The following is a 16780-nucleotide window of genomic DNA, read 5'->3' as shown; positions in this document are numbered from 1 at the left end:
AAAAAAACACAACACAAGACAACTGATCGTAAACCTGCAAGATATAAAATGGGCACAGTGGGTCAGAGGTCTATCAGAGAACTATCTCAGAGACTTGTATCATTGATGAAGTTCACGCCACCTCTGCCTTGTCACAGTAGGAATGATTCCTACACCTGCAAAACAGGATCACCAGGGCCCTGACAACCTTTCAGACTTCCCTTTTTTTATTTTGGTCAATGGAAACTGGCTGAAAGCACAACTCAGAAGGGAGGCCTCTAGTGGCAGCAAAAAATATTGGGCAAATAGTATGTTAGATATGCTTACAGTCAGACAAGAAAAGTTTCAAATGGGCTTTCTTTTTAAAAACAGAAAAAAAAAAAAACTTACCTCTGTTTCAGACTTTGCTTCTGGTTTTGCTTGGGCCACTGGTGTGATCGCTTTAGCTTTCACCTCAGGCCGTCCCTGTGAGTTTCCAACACCAGCTACAGTCTTGGTGGCAGACGCTGTGCTGGTAATGGGTTTGACCTGAGCAGCTGGGGTAGATGTTCGCCTGTTGTTGCTCACTTCCAGAGCATGTGACGGTGCTATTGGCAATTCCCGCAAGTTACTATTTCTTGGAGCAGTTGGCTGTAGCTGCTGATTTGGACGCTTGACAATATTTTGTGAGGGTGTGTTCTGAAAAGCAGAAAGGAAAAAAAAATGCAGATATTGCTACCCCAAGACAGACTGAAGTGATCCCTGTTTTGGATTTTCATGACTTGTTTGCCAACAAAAAAAGAACTTTTCACAGAAGTGCTGTGTTTTCGATTTAAGTATAAAAATAAAAACATTAACTTTTTCTTTTTAATCTACAGCAAACGATCTCAATGGTTTAACATATTTCTCAGAAATTGGCTTCACTGTGATTTATTTTGCTAATTAAGGTGATTCTTCCCAACTACAGTCACACTTGAACACTGCCATGGACTGTTGTGTCACCCCAACCTACCTAGGAGCAGAATATGCTGGACTGGAGCAAACTCACAAGACATGAGTGATACCATCTGAACCAGAATCTTATTCAGAGTGCTATTGAGAGGCCTTCAAATTGAAGGACGGTGTCACAGAAATGGGCTCCTATATAGTCACAGACTACCAGCAGTTTTAAATATGATCATGCAAATTTTCATACCAAAACCTTTACTGTCAGTTCTTGGGCAACTCTGTCATCTCTTTTTGGAATCAGATCACAAAAAAAACACAGAAAATTAGACTAGAAAAAAAAGTACTATTTGTGGATGTAGATTATAAAATGATCAAAGTAGAAAAGGGAGCAAAAAATGATGAACAAAAATGACAAAGCAGAAAAGGAGTAAGTGAGATTGAAAAACTACAGTGGCATTTTGAAATGTGTTTATATGCTTATTATCCATGCGGAGCTAAGAGAGACAACGCTGACAGAGGTGGTACTCACATGTCTTGGCTTCATCGGACCCTGCCGCTGCTGACACTGCATCCTGTTGTTATTTGGCTGCTGCTGCGTGGCCTGCATGTGAGGCCTGAACTGTGGCTGGTTCATGGGCATCAAGGGCTGTGGTGGTCCTTGGAGATGATGGTGGTGTTGCTGCTGCTGCTGCTGGTGATGGTGCTGTTGCTGCTGCTGGTGATGGTGCTGCTGAGGCTGAGGCTGGGGCTGAGGTTGCAACGGTGGATGCAAAGGACCCTTTGTATCAAGAAAGATTATTTGTTTTTAGTTTCAAGGTAGTAATCTTTGGAAAAGTATCTCCAGCCTCACAAGTCCTCAAAACATTTGTGTCCTCAAAACGTTTGTGAGCAGCTACTGCCCAGGCTAAACCAAAAACACACTGATTAAAAAACAGATTAACAGAAGCTGTGCAATGTAGTTCTATGCTTAAGCCTGAGTAAGACAACAGTTGAATTGGGAAAAAGGCAAACGAAAGGCCTTCTGCTCTCCTTTTTCTTTTCTGTTTTATGACTTAAACACTGTTCTCTCTCTTCCTCCCCCCAAACACAGAAGTACTAGAAGTCTTCATGACTTCCCCACATTCAAAACCTGGACACCATGAAAAGACCCCGAACACACAAGCATGCAGGTAGGGCCCTCTCCATCGGTCGGTGTAACCCCAGAACATTTACCCACTTCAAGCAAGCAGCTCAGCTTCCCCTCGGGCAGCAGGAGGCCCCAGCTCCCCGCTGAGCTGTGCGGCTGAGCAGCAGAGGGCGCTCCGGCCCTGCCGGTGGCCCGGACCAGTGGGGCAGCGGGACAGCTCTCCCTGCCTCTGCGGAGCTAAGGCAACTTAAGGAGCTGCATGGCACTGGATCAAACGTGGCATTAAAACTTCTCAGACTACATTAGCTGTAAAGTGTTAAACAAATCACGGTGTTTTTTGCAACTTTACTGTAGAGATAGGACTGGGCTGCAGACTGCTACTGGAAATGAGTTAGTGCTGGCAACCGAAGAAAAAAAAAAAATCACTTTTTCTGACAGAGCACTATATGCAAATCTGCCTCATACCTGTAATCTTGAATAACTGTTTTATTCACATTACTCCTATAAGCCAACAGGGCTACAGTGCAGTATTGGAACACTGCAAACACCTCTTGTACGACTGCTCCTACCATAGATCTGTACCTGCATGTTAGGCTGCGTATGTGCGGCGAGGAAGGGCTGTCCCGGGGCTTGTAGGAATTGCTGTCTCGGAGGAATGAAGGGCCGTGGATTTGCTGCACCCGGCTGGTTGAAATGGAGAATTCCCACCGGGCCTTGAGGCTGTATGTTTGGCCTCACCGGCCTCTCTCTGGGAAATACCGGCTGTTGCCCCTGCTGGCTGAAGGCTGGCCCGGGCTGACTGAACGGCATGGGGCTTTGCGTAGGGACAGGATGCGCGCTGTTCAGAAGCGGGGGAGGTGGTGGTGGGGGGGGGCTCCGCTGCTCAAACAAGTGATGGCTTGGAAATCTTGGATCTGCAGGAATCAGAAAAAGTCATTAAAGGACAGACTCCGTGGGAAACAAACATGCTTTTCAAACACAAAGTTGTTTTGATTTAGAAAAAAGTAACGAAATTTGTAGAAAGCAAAAATATGAGGTGTTTTAATCTTAAGAGTTATCCTCAACATCCATTTCCCTCGCTTGTGCCACCTGTGTTTAAAAGGAATTGATGCTTGAAAGACCAACAGAACTGACCATTACCTAGAATCAGGAATAGCTTTCAGAAATTCTACTCTACTGAAATCAAAGGATTACAGGGATTAGCGCTTGAAGTACACAACAACTCACAAAACTCTGATACCGTTTGCTAACCAGATACTCAGCAACTTTACATATGCATTTTATCTGTACTCACTAGTAACATATACATGATATATGCATTTCATACATTTGGTATAAACATATCTATATATACACACTGTCTTGGTTTCAGTTAAAACAGAATTAATTTTCTTCCTAGTAGCTGGTGGAATGCTGTGTTTTGGCTTAGGATGAGAAGAGTGCTGATAACACCCCGATGTTTTAATTGTTGCAGAGCAGTGCTTACACCGAGCCAAGGACATCTCAGCCTTTTGCTCTGTCCTGCCAACAGGCAGGCTGGGGGTGCAGTAAGAGCTGGGAGGGGACAGACCCAGGACAGGTGACCCAAACTAGCCAAAGGGGTATTCCATACCATCTGATGTCATGCTAAACAACATATAGGGGTGGCTAGCTGGGGGGAGGGGGCTGGACTGCTCGGGGTTAGGCTGGGCATTGGTCAGCGGGTGGTGAGCAATTGCATTGTGCATCACTTGTTTGTACATACTGTTATTACTTACCTATTATCACCATTGTATTATTATTATTGTTATTATTATTTTTGTTATTATTATTTTCCTGTCTTATTAAACTGTCTTTATCTCAACTCACAGGCATCACTTTCCATTTCTCTCCCCCGTCCCAGAGAGGGAGGGGGGAGGGTGAGCGAACGGCTGCGTGGTGTTTAGCTGCCGGCCGGATTAAACCACGACACACACAAACTATTTTGTTTGCTATGCTGCAGCAGTTCAGCTAACATTAATAGATTTCTTATAGAACACACGTAGTCGAGACAGTTTATAGTGTTAATAATGGAAACCAAAATGTACGGAGAGTGCATTATGTAAAATGTAACAAGTTACAATAATTTTATTGCATTTACTTTTATTTACAATTACTAACATGCTAATTTTATTTTGCATTTGTATAAATTCACAGATTTATGGTAGCTAAATGTGTAGACAGAAGACTACATCAAAACAGGAGAAAAGATAGACCACTGCAATTTCTGGCACTGTAACTCATCAGGTTACATCAAACACTATCTTCTGGTCTTCAGGTTCTTCTCAACATTTCATGTTACAAGATACATACTTAAACTGCATACTGATTTTACAAAATTTACAGCTTATACATTAATTGAAATGAAAATGCTTACCTCCTATAAAAAAGGGATCTCTCTCCTGAGGAGGTGGAGGAGGGAGTGGTGGTGGCGGTGGTGGTGGCCCCCTCCACTGGTCCTGGATTGGCAGCCTTGGGGCCTGTGAGAAGGTGGTAGGAACGGGTCCAGGCGCATGCTGCTGAAAGTCTGGAGGAACCTATTTAATAAGACAAAACTAAGATTAAGACTACCAGCCAGAAAATTATCTATTGTCTGCTATAACTTTTTTCTCTTAAAAATGCAATTGATTTATGGAGTTACCTCCTATAATCTCTACAAATTGGCAGCTCTTACTGAGTCATCCTTTCACAATGGAAGAGATATTAAACCTGAGCACAGCATTTTGAAATGAATTCACAATGTTTTAATAATCGCTAGCACTACAGGAATGCCATTTATTCTCAAAGCTTATTGAAATCCATGCAATTATTGACCTTCTTTCCCATTAATCCCCCCAAAATCTGAATGTCTACTTTAGAAGATATTCCTGACATTTATCTTCTTAAACCATGCTATTCTGTGCCATCAATTCAGTACAACGTAGCACACTGAAGAGTAGCAGCTCTGCTTAGGGGAGGGATGGGGGACAGGACACGACGATGCGACAAGTTGTGGCATTTGAAAATTAAATAAACCATCTTTCAAAAATTAAAAAGGTAATATTTCTGTCTATTCAGAATGCAAGCATCTGATGCATTGTAAGGCAGACTACAAAGTTATATTTCCTTATATTATATTTTTAAAAATATATTTTATATTTTAAAATTTAAACTGAGCCCTTACATGTTGCAGAAGGTGGAACATCAATATAAAAGCAGAATTTTGCAGAAGACACACTTAAGTCAGTAATTCACATTATTACTATTTCTTTTATATCAGAAGTTGACAAAGTATGTTGGCAACCTCTGATAACTAACCGAGAGAAGCTATACCTAAAATAAATTACTATATTCACAAACATTTCCTTATTATATATGAGTAGATCAAATAAGTAATGAAAATAGTCTAGGAACATTCTTGTTTTCCACTTCAGAGAAATTTTGAAATTAGTGGTGGCATCTTTTTCGTCTACATCTGGCATTCACCTAAAAGCTTAAAGCTTACCATTGCTGAAGACAAGCTTTTCAAAACAGATTTCAGAACACACACACTCCCTGCTAAACTGAATTATGGCCATCAGCAAAGGATTATCATTTATCTATGGGGCTGCCCTAACCAACAACATATGCAGTCTCACCCTATCCTATGTGTATTGAAAAAAAATCAGTTTTTTCATTAAAAAAAAAAACTCACACAGCAAAACCAGGTATTTGCCCTGGCAACTGAAGTCTGCTCACTATCAAAGCAGCACAAGACAAAGCTGCTTCACACCCTTCTACCAGCAAGCTACAGATGGGATTTGCAAGATCTACCAAAAAGGTAGATGAGAGCAAACCACTGAGGCTCAAAGCCATTACTAAATCTGTGGCCTTCTTGGAAACACCTAAATGGGCTATCTGAGAAACTTAAGAGCTCTCATTTGGAAGCGAGACTGCGACTATGTATTTCATGTCATTATATAGCCATCAACTGCAAATACTTTATCATCAGAGATTAAAGGTTCTCTATCCTGTTGCCAGTGCTCCTTCCTAGCCAGCCAGTCTCCTGTGGGTATTTCATTTAGAGAAAAGACATCATTTTACACTCAAGCATGACAGTCTACATAATGTCCATATTATTTACAGGAGGAGCTGCTATACTTCTCTAAGCTAACAGTTACCAACACAAAATATTCTTGCCACCTCAGAAGACACCAAGACCTTTGAATTTCAATGCTGTCTGCAACCAATGGCACTTAGAGGAATAGGGAGGTATTTAGGGTGGAGAAAATGACATTGATTCGTCCCATCAAAATCCATTCAGGTTTAGCTGAACCAGGCGGTTCAACCGCGTTGCCCTTCCCCGGTGTGGAACAGGACAGCGCTGGCTGCCTGCCAAAGCAGAACTGAACACAAACCTTGAGGATCCTGACCCTTCGTTCCCCAAATGCACCTGTACCATCACCATGCATAGGAGCTGCCAGAGGTACTTTCAAACTAAGGTTAAAAGCATCCCTTCATCCTGGGGGATAAAAGCATATTAAAGAGCAGCTCTCACAGCCATTGGTCACCCTAGGGAACACACAGGGCTTCCGCAAGCCACGCAGCCTCAAGGGACGCACTCAGCAAACCACCCCACGTTTAACTACTTCGTTATTTAGGCAGTCACATTTAGTTTGTCACTGTATAATGCATGAGGTCACTGCCAATGGAGGCAGGGGAAAAACCAGTTCATCAGGGCAGTTTTCACACAAGGTGGTTGTCTTACATCTTACTCACAGCACATCCTCACATGAGCATATGTCACCTAGGGAGAGGAGGAAGCCCAGGCAGGTAACCTGCTTTTTATTTTTATTTTTTATTTTATTTTTTTGAGGATTTAACTTTGAAATTCTGAAGTTCTTCTAGTTCTCAAGATATGCCTACATAAAATTTATTTATTTCTAAAGTGGCCACTGAAAAACATGACGTGGAAACATACTGACACAGGTAGAGAAATGGTGAGTACCACATATTTGCCGCCTGAGCTGAAGAACTGGCAGCAGTAATAACGTGGCTGGGCTTGTTTCCAAGCACCAAATGGTGTCACAGTGATGATAATCTGTACTTCCTTCTTCCAAACTCAACATATTCTGCCCTAGTGAAGGTCACAGAGCCTTTTCAGTCTCTCCCCCTCACTCCCAAGCTCTAGATAGACACAGGTTACGGAACAAGCAGGTGTCTCCACTCCTGCTCCTGAAATCTGCAACCAAATCTCAAGCATTTTCCTCAATATTAATTCATTTCTCAGTCTTGTTTTTTCTCCTGAAGGAGAAGCATGAGGTGTACATGTGTTTCTATACCTGTATTTTAAATAAAATCTCTCCTGCCACCCCACGCCCTCATTATTATACCTGGATCTACTACATCGCAAATCAGCCCTGAATTGCAAATGCACAGAAGTCCTGCTGAATCTCACACAAATTTTAATGCAATGAAACATCCCCCATTCAGCCAAACTTTTTTTTTTCTTGAAAAATTGAGCAACAATAAAATGTGAATTTCTGAATAGCTCACTCAGGCAAAATGATGTTCTTCAGTGCTTTAATCTCTGAATTCTGTATTCAGAGTTTTTCAACCAAAATGATTTAAATTGAGGCAGGCAACCAGCAGAATATATTGGCTCAAATCACAGAAATCTGGTTTGAGACCACACACACATTGAGAGCAGATTTATACTTGCCATCATAGGGAAACTTTAAACCTTTAAACCTTTACGAAATAAGCTTTGGTAAGTTCCAGAACTGAGCCAGGTTACTTTTAAGCCCCACAAAAACAAACAAACAAAAAAACAATCATCAAGGTATTTTACCGCTATAAATATAAGCAATACTGATATCAAGCTCTCTTCAGTTCCAAAGATCTGTCCATCTTCATTTTAGAATCAAATATTTAGTCTCCCCCAAATAGTTTCACCAATTTGAAGCCATTACCCAGTTACAGAAAAAAATTTCCACTAAGGTACACCGAGGCTCATTTCTGCTCTAGTTTTGTTAATAGTGTATTTCAGAAAGGATATCCTACAGCACAAGTTTGGGTCAAAATAAACAGTCCAACAAAATGAGAGCAAGAAGGAAATAATTTCACCTCTTCCTAAAAAGCTCTTTTTCATCCCTGATGGGTAAAAAAAAAATTGCTCCCTCCACCTTTTACTTTTTTTTTTTTTTTTTTAAGATTCTAGTTAAACTTTGAAGCTATTAAGTTTTTTAAAGACAAGAAACATTTCTGAATCCCAAATCCAACTCCTCCTTTTTACATTTAAAACAACATGAGGAGCCTTTTCATATTCTTTAGTGAATAGGGGTTGTTTCTGACAGAATTCATTACTGCTGAATTGTCGCATATACGGTTACTAAAACAATGACCCTTCCCTGCCTGAGCACTTATCCCATGCACAATGGAACTAAGAGTTGTAGGGTTTTGTTTCTTATTAAACTGGAAGTTTTGAAAGTGGGAAAGTTACAGAACTATGGCTGATATAACACACACCACAGTAAAGCAACAAATTACACAGACAACTGAGTGTCATTAACAAATATCCACTTATTTGATCACTAACAGATCTTAACTTATGTATATGGCATTTTGAAGAGCCAGTAAAAAATTATGACTAATCACATTTCTTGGCTGATAACCAAAGGCCAATCATACAAAGTTAATTGCAAAGTCATTTGCTATTTGCAGAAAAATGAATTACCAATATTTGCTTCTAAAAAAAACAAATGAGTTTGATTCTCTTCCTTCTCACATCAGTAAAAGAAAGACTGACCTCTATTTTTTTTTCCAAACTGGCTTTGCTCCTGCTCCCCCCAAAAGTGAAATAAAACTCTACCCATAAATTACTGTAATATGGAAAGGAAGAAACTTGCATATTCAGGTTTTACATTGCTGAAACTTTCCTTCTGAAAAAGGTTTCAGGAAAACTCTGGCATATATTTGATTATTTTATTAATGATTTAATAATCAAAATGATTAATTTAACATAGTATATGTGAAACTAAGTTTCAACCAGAGTTATTACTTCTAGGCACAAATGAACTTGCTTTTTAATAAAACATGCACAATACGGTGGATGTTTTTCTGAGTTATGAGATACTCATCTATGATTCTGAAATACACCCACCCCATCCCCAGGAACACACTAATACCACAGCTTTGATTTTTTCTTATGCTAAATTCTAATTGTCCTAAAAATAGTACAAAGCAATATAACAGTTTTCCATTACTTAAGGTTTAATTCCTCCCTTTCCCCCTTCTTAACTGCAGTCAAACTAATTCCAGGAGTGGATTATTTTATCATTATTGCTAAACTCTACATTCAGCAAGTATTTGCTACTGATAACTGCCAGGTGCCTTCTGGTATTTAGTAGGAAAGACCACGCAGAGCTATTTAACTTCAAAAATTAATGAAGAGCAGGTGCAAAAGCCAGTTTTCATAATGGTCTATTTTGATAAAAATAAGCATACTGTAACGTAGATGCATAATAAATCTTTATATGCACAGTAGTTACTTCCATTTTTCATGGTTTTGCTAACCGGACAGTTTCGAATTACAACCAACTACTCAGTTCACACATCAACCGAGACTCCCTAAAGAAAGGGATTTTAACTATTCTTTCATCGTTATTAAACCTTTCAGGAAACTTCTCTATTTAACAAATCTCACGCTCTCCAAAACACCTATTTTCAAATTAATGAGTTTTAAGTGAACAAAAAGGAGAAGTGCAAATTCTTAAGTCAACCAAGGCTTTAAGTTTCTAACTTTTAGTCCCAGGTTGGGGCCGACTGTGCTGCTGGGGGGGAAGGGATAAAATTATTTATGTGCCTTTCCAGCAAGACCCCACAAAGCTGGCTCAGATTCATACAGACAGTAGTTTGGAAGATTGAGTTACCAAGTGTCTGTATGAGAAAGACCCAGAAGAGCACATAACGCAACTTTCTGGAAGAGTCTACTCTATTCTTCATCACTATCAGATTAAATTATCGATAATAATGATGCTAAATCAATGATAGTGTCATTTACTAAATAATCAATTTGATAAAGTGCACCAAGCTGCAAGGAAAGACTCCTAAGATGGATCTTTTAGCTATATTTAAAACTAGTTGCAACACGAGGTCAGAACCAGAAAAAAGCACCTGACCTAGAGCAGACTTACCCATCACATCACACTATGTATGGCCTGGAAGCCATAAACCGACCTACACTTACCCCTTACAAAACTGCTCCCAATACTCAGCGCTGTGCAGTTCTTTCTACACCACGAGTCACAGCCCTGGTATTCATGAGAATTTCAAAGAGCTGAGAGAGAAATTGTTATTTTTGAAAACTTGAGGGCTCACACATCTAGTGCAGGAAGGCCTTCGAGCCTCTCAGTAGGAATCTGCAGGCTGTGAAAACAGCCTGGGCCATTCTTTCTTATCTTGCGCGCAAACTAAAACATACGTCAAGCCCCAAACAATGATAGCAAGGTCACGACTTTACTTAAACTACCAAAGATGTGCTGTACTTTTTTCTGTATTTAAGGAACCCAAGTGTTGATTTATAGCATTTAATTTATCCTAGTGTGATTTTACTTGGAAAATTTTGGTTATCATCTTTCTGAAGACACTTAGGTCTAGACAGAAATTACACTGGAAGGGGGGTTCTGGGTGGATTTCCGCAGAGACTACAACCACAGGAATTCTCCAAATACTTCAAAGGAGAAGATAAACACACACTGAAGTGCTACTGACAGATATTTTACTGTCTTAAATATTCGTTTTTAACAAGTTTACCCCGACAAAAAAAAAGTCAATCCACACTTTCTCCCCCACATGCTGTAATTTACAGCACCACGGACTGACATTTTTATACAATTCCACGTGTATGCAGCTTATACAATTTCCCCTTTCGCTAACTTCCATTATTCAATTAACTTACATGTTATCAATCACTTTTGCAAAAAAAAATGCATTGCAAACTTGTGTCTACAATTCATTAGAGTTGTGAATAGCTCATTGAACACGACTTTCACACACTCAGGCAATCCTACCTTCTGAAAGAACACGAGATAAGGTTACTTTAATCCTTTCAAAGAACTGCACTATTTTGCCTTCCTTTTATCCCTTTAAATATCCTTCCTAGTTAAGAAATTAACATTCTCTCATACAATTCTTACACAAATTGTACTTTTACTTTTCTGCATCTCTTGTTAATTACATGATGTTATCTCCAATAATCTATTCATGAAGCATAGATAACTTTGGTTACCAATAAAAGGGAAAACTTAGCATAAATTGCTTAGCACACAGTTAATCTTATAAAGCAAGGAATAAAGAGGATCTAACAGCTATTATATGACTTATCAGCTTCTCTAAAAGGGTCACTCCACTTTTTTTTTCCATGAGACTAATTAAATACCTTAACAATGTCATTGAAACTTCATGAATCTTTCAATAAATTACACCCTGCCTCCACAACATGTTTTCATTTATTAATCTCACTTAAAATGCAAAGAGCTAGGAGAACCCCATTGACAGTTAAGCAGGGCCACTCAGTTAATTCTTCTTATATGGTTTAAATGCAAAGAATAATGACCACTGTAACCTATGACAATTAAAACTATAGCCATCTGTCACAAGATGTTAATCCTCTTATTTCAGTAGCTACTAGACTTTTTGAAAAGCTTTCCTAAAATGCCAACCTTCCAGTGCAAGGAAGTGACTTTTCATCCTTTTGTGCAAGAAGCCCTTTTTCATATAAATTAAATATGGTTTAAATTTTTTCAAGTAGAAACGTATATATCTCACAAAACAAGCCAGTTTCACAGTATTCTTATTTATTGTGCACAGCATACAGAAAGCAAATGATTCTCTGAAATTTCAGAATAAAACATAGTTGGTATTTTCTCAAATGCAGTCTAAATGAACCTGTAGGCTCCCTGCCATGTCCCTTGACAAGCATAATTCCATCAAGGTCAGCTAAAACTTAACAGGTACCAAAATATTCCCTATAGATTCAATGTTATAAAAAGGCCTTATATAAAAATTTATGCCATTAATACATTTCAGTCAAGAGAGACAAAAATTAAAGTTCAGAGAGATCATGCAACTTGAGAAAGTGAATGTATTCTACCCCTACACGTGTCTTCAACATTTCTGGAATGCATTTTCTAAGCTTCTCTTTGACACTGCACAGCTCCAGGAGGTAAACCACACTGGGATATTTAAGCACAAGTCCTGTGATCTGAGTAGATCGTGTACATACAAGATTTGTATAAAAAATAACTAATGCCCAACGTCAGTGTTTAAGGTCCCAAAATGGAATTCATCCATCACAGAAAACTAGTACAAGAAAGGCGCAAGGAGGGAGACAGAGGAATCCCTTGTTACTTAAGCTGACTGACTGATGCTACCCAGAAAGATCACGTTATAGAAGAAAATTTTACTTTTAATTTCAAGACACTAAAAATCATCCTGCGTATTTTTGTGTTCAAAGTTAATGGTTTACTAGGAATAGGTATATTACTAGGGACCCAAAAGCATGGCGCGTTTTGTATCTCTTCTGCTTTCACAACTATTAACATAAAACACCTATAAAATATATTATAAAAAAGTCTCACCTTATCCTGAGGCTAGAGACCATTATATGGAAATATTACTAGAATGTTTATTGACCTAGCACACTCTGGTGACCCGCATGTCACCTGCAATTAGAAGCAAAACTCAGATGAGTATCAAATAGAATATCAAATTCAGGATTTCTACATTATACTCCAAGTTTGACAGTGAACTTAGAGTTAATTTCAAAACAATGTGAGAACCTCAAAGATATGACTTGGGGACGATGCTTCTCCCTTCAACTAAAAATGCTCAGATGGCAACAAAAAAATAAAAGAGAACGAAAAGACAGCTTTACAGAAGACAAATATTAAAATTGCTGCTAAACTGGACTTTGATCTGTGACATTTCAGATCTATTTAGTAGTTAAATTACAAGACTCCTTATTTATAATTCTGTACAGAAATTTCATTTTGGAGGTGTTCTGTACCTCTGACTTTGCAAACACTTTGATGCAAGAACTTTACACACCCAGGGCTACCAATGTGCTTGCAGGTTCTACTCGCATGCCTGAAGGCCTGAATATATTTGTCATTTGGTGTATTCCATATTCAACACTTAATATTACTCTAATTCAGTTTACCATAATCAGTAGTACAATTTAGTATTTTACAATGAAGCCGTGTTTTTTTATCTCATATACTAAACAGCAAGAACTCAAGGTACAGAAGGTGAATAAATACCCATTTATTGATAAGATCTTTTTTTTCTACTGTGATGACAAATATACTGTTTTTCAGAAGTATTTTTCACAGCTCAGTGAAAACAGCTTGAGAACTATACTAGCGTCAAAGCCTAGGTTATAACAAGTATATTTTAGCTCTGCATTCAGCATTTAAGCACTAGATTAGCCTTACTGCATTGTAGTAAGAAGTCAATTGTACACTGTAATTGAATTTCTTTGTAAGAGGAGTCTTGACATCAGCAAAATATCTCTAACTGCCTAATTAATGGCCATAGTCATACACTTAATACATGTTTGCGTGTGCTTAATAAAAATTTATCGTTTGCTCATACAGCTTAAAAAGTTCAAACTTCATTCATACAAATATATCTGAATCAATCTATTTTATATCTAATCATTTATATATACATATACATCATTACATGTAATATATAATAGATATAAATATTATTACACGTAGAAATATGTAAATACAGTATTTTTATGTGTATAAATACACATGTTTACATGTGTATAGGTGCATGTGTGCATGCATATAAAATATACACATACAAAAATACACCCAGACCTAAACTTTGTAACTGTGCAGGTGATGGAGCACTGGCACAAGTTGCTTAGAGAGGTTGTGGAGTCTCCTCCTCAGAGATCTTCAAAAGCCATCTGCACATGTTCCTGCACACGCAGCTCGAGGTGGTCCTGCATGAGCAGAGGGGTTGAAAGACAACCTCCAGCGGTGCCTTCCAACCTCTCACCGTTCTGTGACTCTACGCTTAGCAGGTACTAAACGAGAGACTGAACTGTAGAAATTTTAGTGTCAACAAGACAAAAAAAAAAAATCTTCAACTCTGTTTTTTTTCTTAGCAGTCTTAAATAACAATTACTTAAAGTTAAATGGCAAAAACTATGGAATATAAGTGCACAAGTTTTCTGTTTTTTTTTAATTTCTACAGAGCATGTGCACACTGGAGCTAGCAGGACAAGTTAAAGGGTTACTACATTTAGAAACCATCTATTTCTCTCTTATTTAATAGCTGTTACCATCATGTTTAGCTGCTGCTGCTCCTCCTGCAAATGGGAATTCATTGATATGATTAAATTTGATGGTATGATAATGTATGGTAATCGTGATTAATCAGAAGCCCACTAGCAAATGGAGGATGTTGGGTATTATGTCACCTGCATTTTAAACTGCACTCCCTCTATGCCAGCCTGACAATATTTGACAGCTGGAGGGATCTCACGCTGCATCTGCTTGCAACTACTTATAGATCTGATAAGAGAAAGTGCCCATCATTCCTTCACTATCTTAAGTGCTGTAATTACAGGGCTTTGCAGTCAAGTTGTGAAAACAGTAAGTGTTCAAAACGAAAGCTTTTTGCTAGCTGCGGAACAAGCTCCGTCTCACATCTGCAAGGGCTATAATCTGAAAGAAATGTAATTTGATGCAGCAGTCTCATTCAAACATGATTTGCATGAAATGCTGTATAAAGCACTATCCAAGAAATGTCAATCAACACCACCTGATACCATGTATCCTGTTAAATGAAAACAAAATGCTTTCTACACTACCTGTGATCTGCTACCGCGACACAGTAATAGAGTGAAAATTTCATTTACTGTTACTCATTATAGTAAAGCCATAGCTAAAGCAGAGTAATTGTGAGGAAGTAGGAGAATCATTTTCACAAGTGACTTTCTATTTCCATTAACAGTTTGTCTCCTACATGAACACTGCTGCAAACATGTACTAGTTACTATCTATCATTTTTTGCTAAGTATCACTTTAAAAGGAATGAATATTCTCAGATGCAGAACTGTTTAAAATCATCTTTACTGCAGGCACTGGAAAATAGGAGCCAAGACCTTAGAAAGGGTTGCTGAAACCCTTACTTACTCATAGCAATTCCTAATGGAATTAGGAATTTTGGAAAAAAATAACTCCCTATTTATATCTTCCACAATGATGATGAAGCACTACTGCAATGAGTTTTATTTACAGAAGCACTGCAAATTTCTGCTCTCACAGACTGCAAGAGGCATTTATGTAAAGACACACCCCCAGGCCCAAGTACATCCTGAAATCCATTAAACTTACTCAAGTTTGCTAAAACAGTGCTGCAGGCTGATCCAAGTCAGCCCAAGGACCACTTCAGGGGGAAAAAAAAAAAAAAAAAAGGCAAATCATATTTTAATACACCTTTAATAATTTAATAGAGCACTAATACTTTTTTTTTTTGTCTAAAGGAAATATTTCAAGACAGTGGCAAAAATGAAGGACAGCGACCTATGATCTGAGCAACAATTGAGCACTTATTCAAAAACCTCATGCAGGTTAAAACATAAAGCAGTGTTTTTGAAGTGTCTGAATTTCAAACAATACTTCAAAGTTCAAAGTTTGTCTAACTAGGTATTTCAGAAATGGTTGAAAACCAGAATCAAAACTCATCAGCTCCCTCTCACAGCATCCATTTACAACAACAACTGATATCCTGGAGATGAAGTTGAAGCATGTTGCATGAGACTAAAGAAAGCTCAGTAAAGTTTTTGCAGTTTAAGAAAAAGATCTTCAAGTATTCTTTTGGGATAAGGACCATTCTGAAAAGAAATTTTAAGGTAAGTTCCAAAGACAAATTATGTAAAAAACCACTCCTGAGAATTGGAAAGACACGATGTAGAATATTCACGAGAATATTCTCAGTTGCCTGAGGACAAGTTGCTCGACTAAGGTCTTATTTTTATACTGAATAAAACAATTCATGCAATTCAACTTTTTTAGATTTGAATTCAACAGTTACTTGAAAGGCACCCAGTGTGCTACCAGGTGTCCTATCAAAGGAGGAAAGCTTTGTGCATCTCAAAGCCTTCCTGGTGTAAGTTGGTCAGGCAGACACCAGCGCTGCTGCCATTTTTGCTTTGTACCACGTCAGACTATTCTTAGTTTCAAGCTCTGAAACTCAAGTGGAGCAAAATTAAGAAAATTTGTCCGTGGGACACCAAGGGCATTAAGTTAAGGATAACAAGTGAACAGATTTTCATCCAACTTCCCTGAAAATCCTGGCAAAAGGAATCGAGATACACTGCCAACCTCCGCTCTCTATGCAACATTTTCAGAGGACAAACCCAAACAGAGATATAAGGGCCCAAGTCAGAGGAAGCTATTCCTCTCTTCTGCCTCAGGCAGCGTAAAGAAAGTTCTCTACAACTCCCTCTTCACACAAAACATCTTGTTCCAGACTTAGGCTGGGATATGCCAGGGATCCCCTCAGAATTTCTGTCTTAAGAGTTTTGACAATGAAAATGCTGGGGCACTCTCTCAAAACGGACGTGACAACACTTGCTCCGCTTTCATATGTCCTTAAAAAATCCCAAACAAATGTGCCACATGTGAAAACTGCCTTGATGTTAAATGAAATTAAGTAATGTTTGAAGTAAAAGGTCTTCACCTTTCC

General features: G+C 38.6%; 1 protein-coding gene across 6 annotated transcripts in view; it reads right to left on the bottom strand.

The window, feature by feature from the left end:
* The window catches only part of RBM33 (RNA binding motif protein 33), a 102987-nt gene that overhangs the window by 41152 nt on the left and 45055 nt on the right, over nucleotides 1-16780 (bottom strand). For all 6 annotated transcript variants that reach the window (XM_068673435.1, XM_068673437.1, XM_068673439.1 and 3 more), the window contains exons 11-14: nucleotides 4428-4587; nucleotides 2615-2946; nucleotides 1436-1684; nucleotides 370-657 (exon numbers count right to left, since the gene is read on the bottom strand). In XM_068673435.1, coding sequence (XP_068529536.1) covers nucleotides 370-657; nucleotides 1436-1684; nucleotides 2615-2946; nucleotides 4428-4587 — 1029 coding nt within the window. The remainder of the gene's footprint in view (nucleotides 1-369; nucleotides 658-1435; nucleotides 1685-2614; nucleotides 2947-4427; nucleotides 4588-16780) is intronic.

This window comes from Anas acuta, chromosome 2 (assembly GCF_963932015.1).
Source record: "Anas acuta chromosome 2, bAnaAcu1.1, whole genome shotgun sequence".
Classification (NCBI taxonomy): domain Eukaryota; kingdom Metazoa; phylum Chordata; class Aves; order Anseriformes; family Anatidae; genus Anas; species Anas acuta.
Note: the sequence above shows the minus strand (reverse complement) of the source record. Positions and strands in the feature narration are given on the sequence as shown.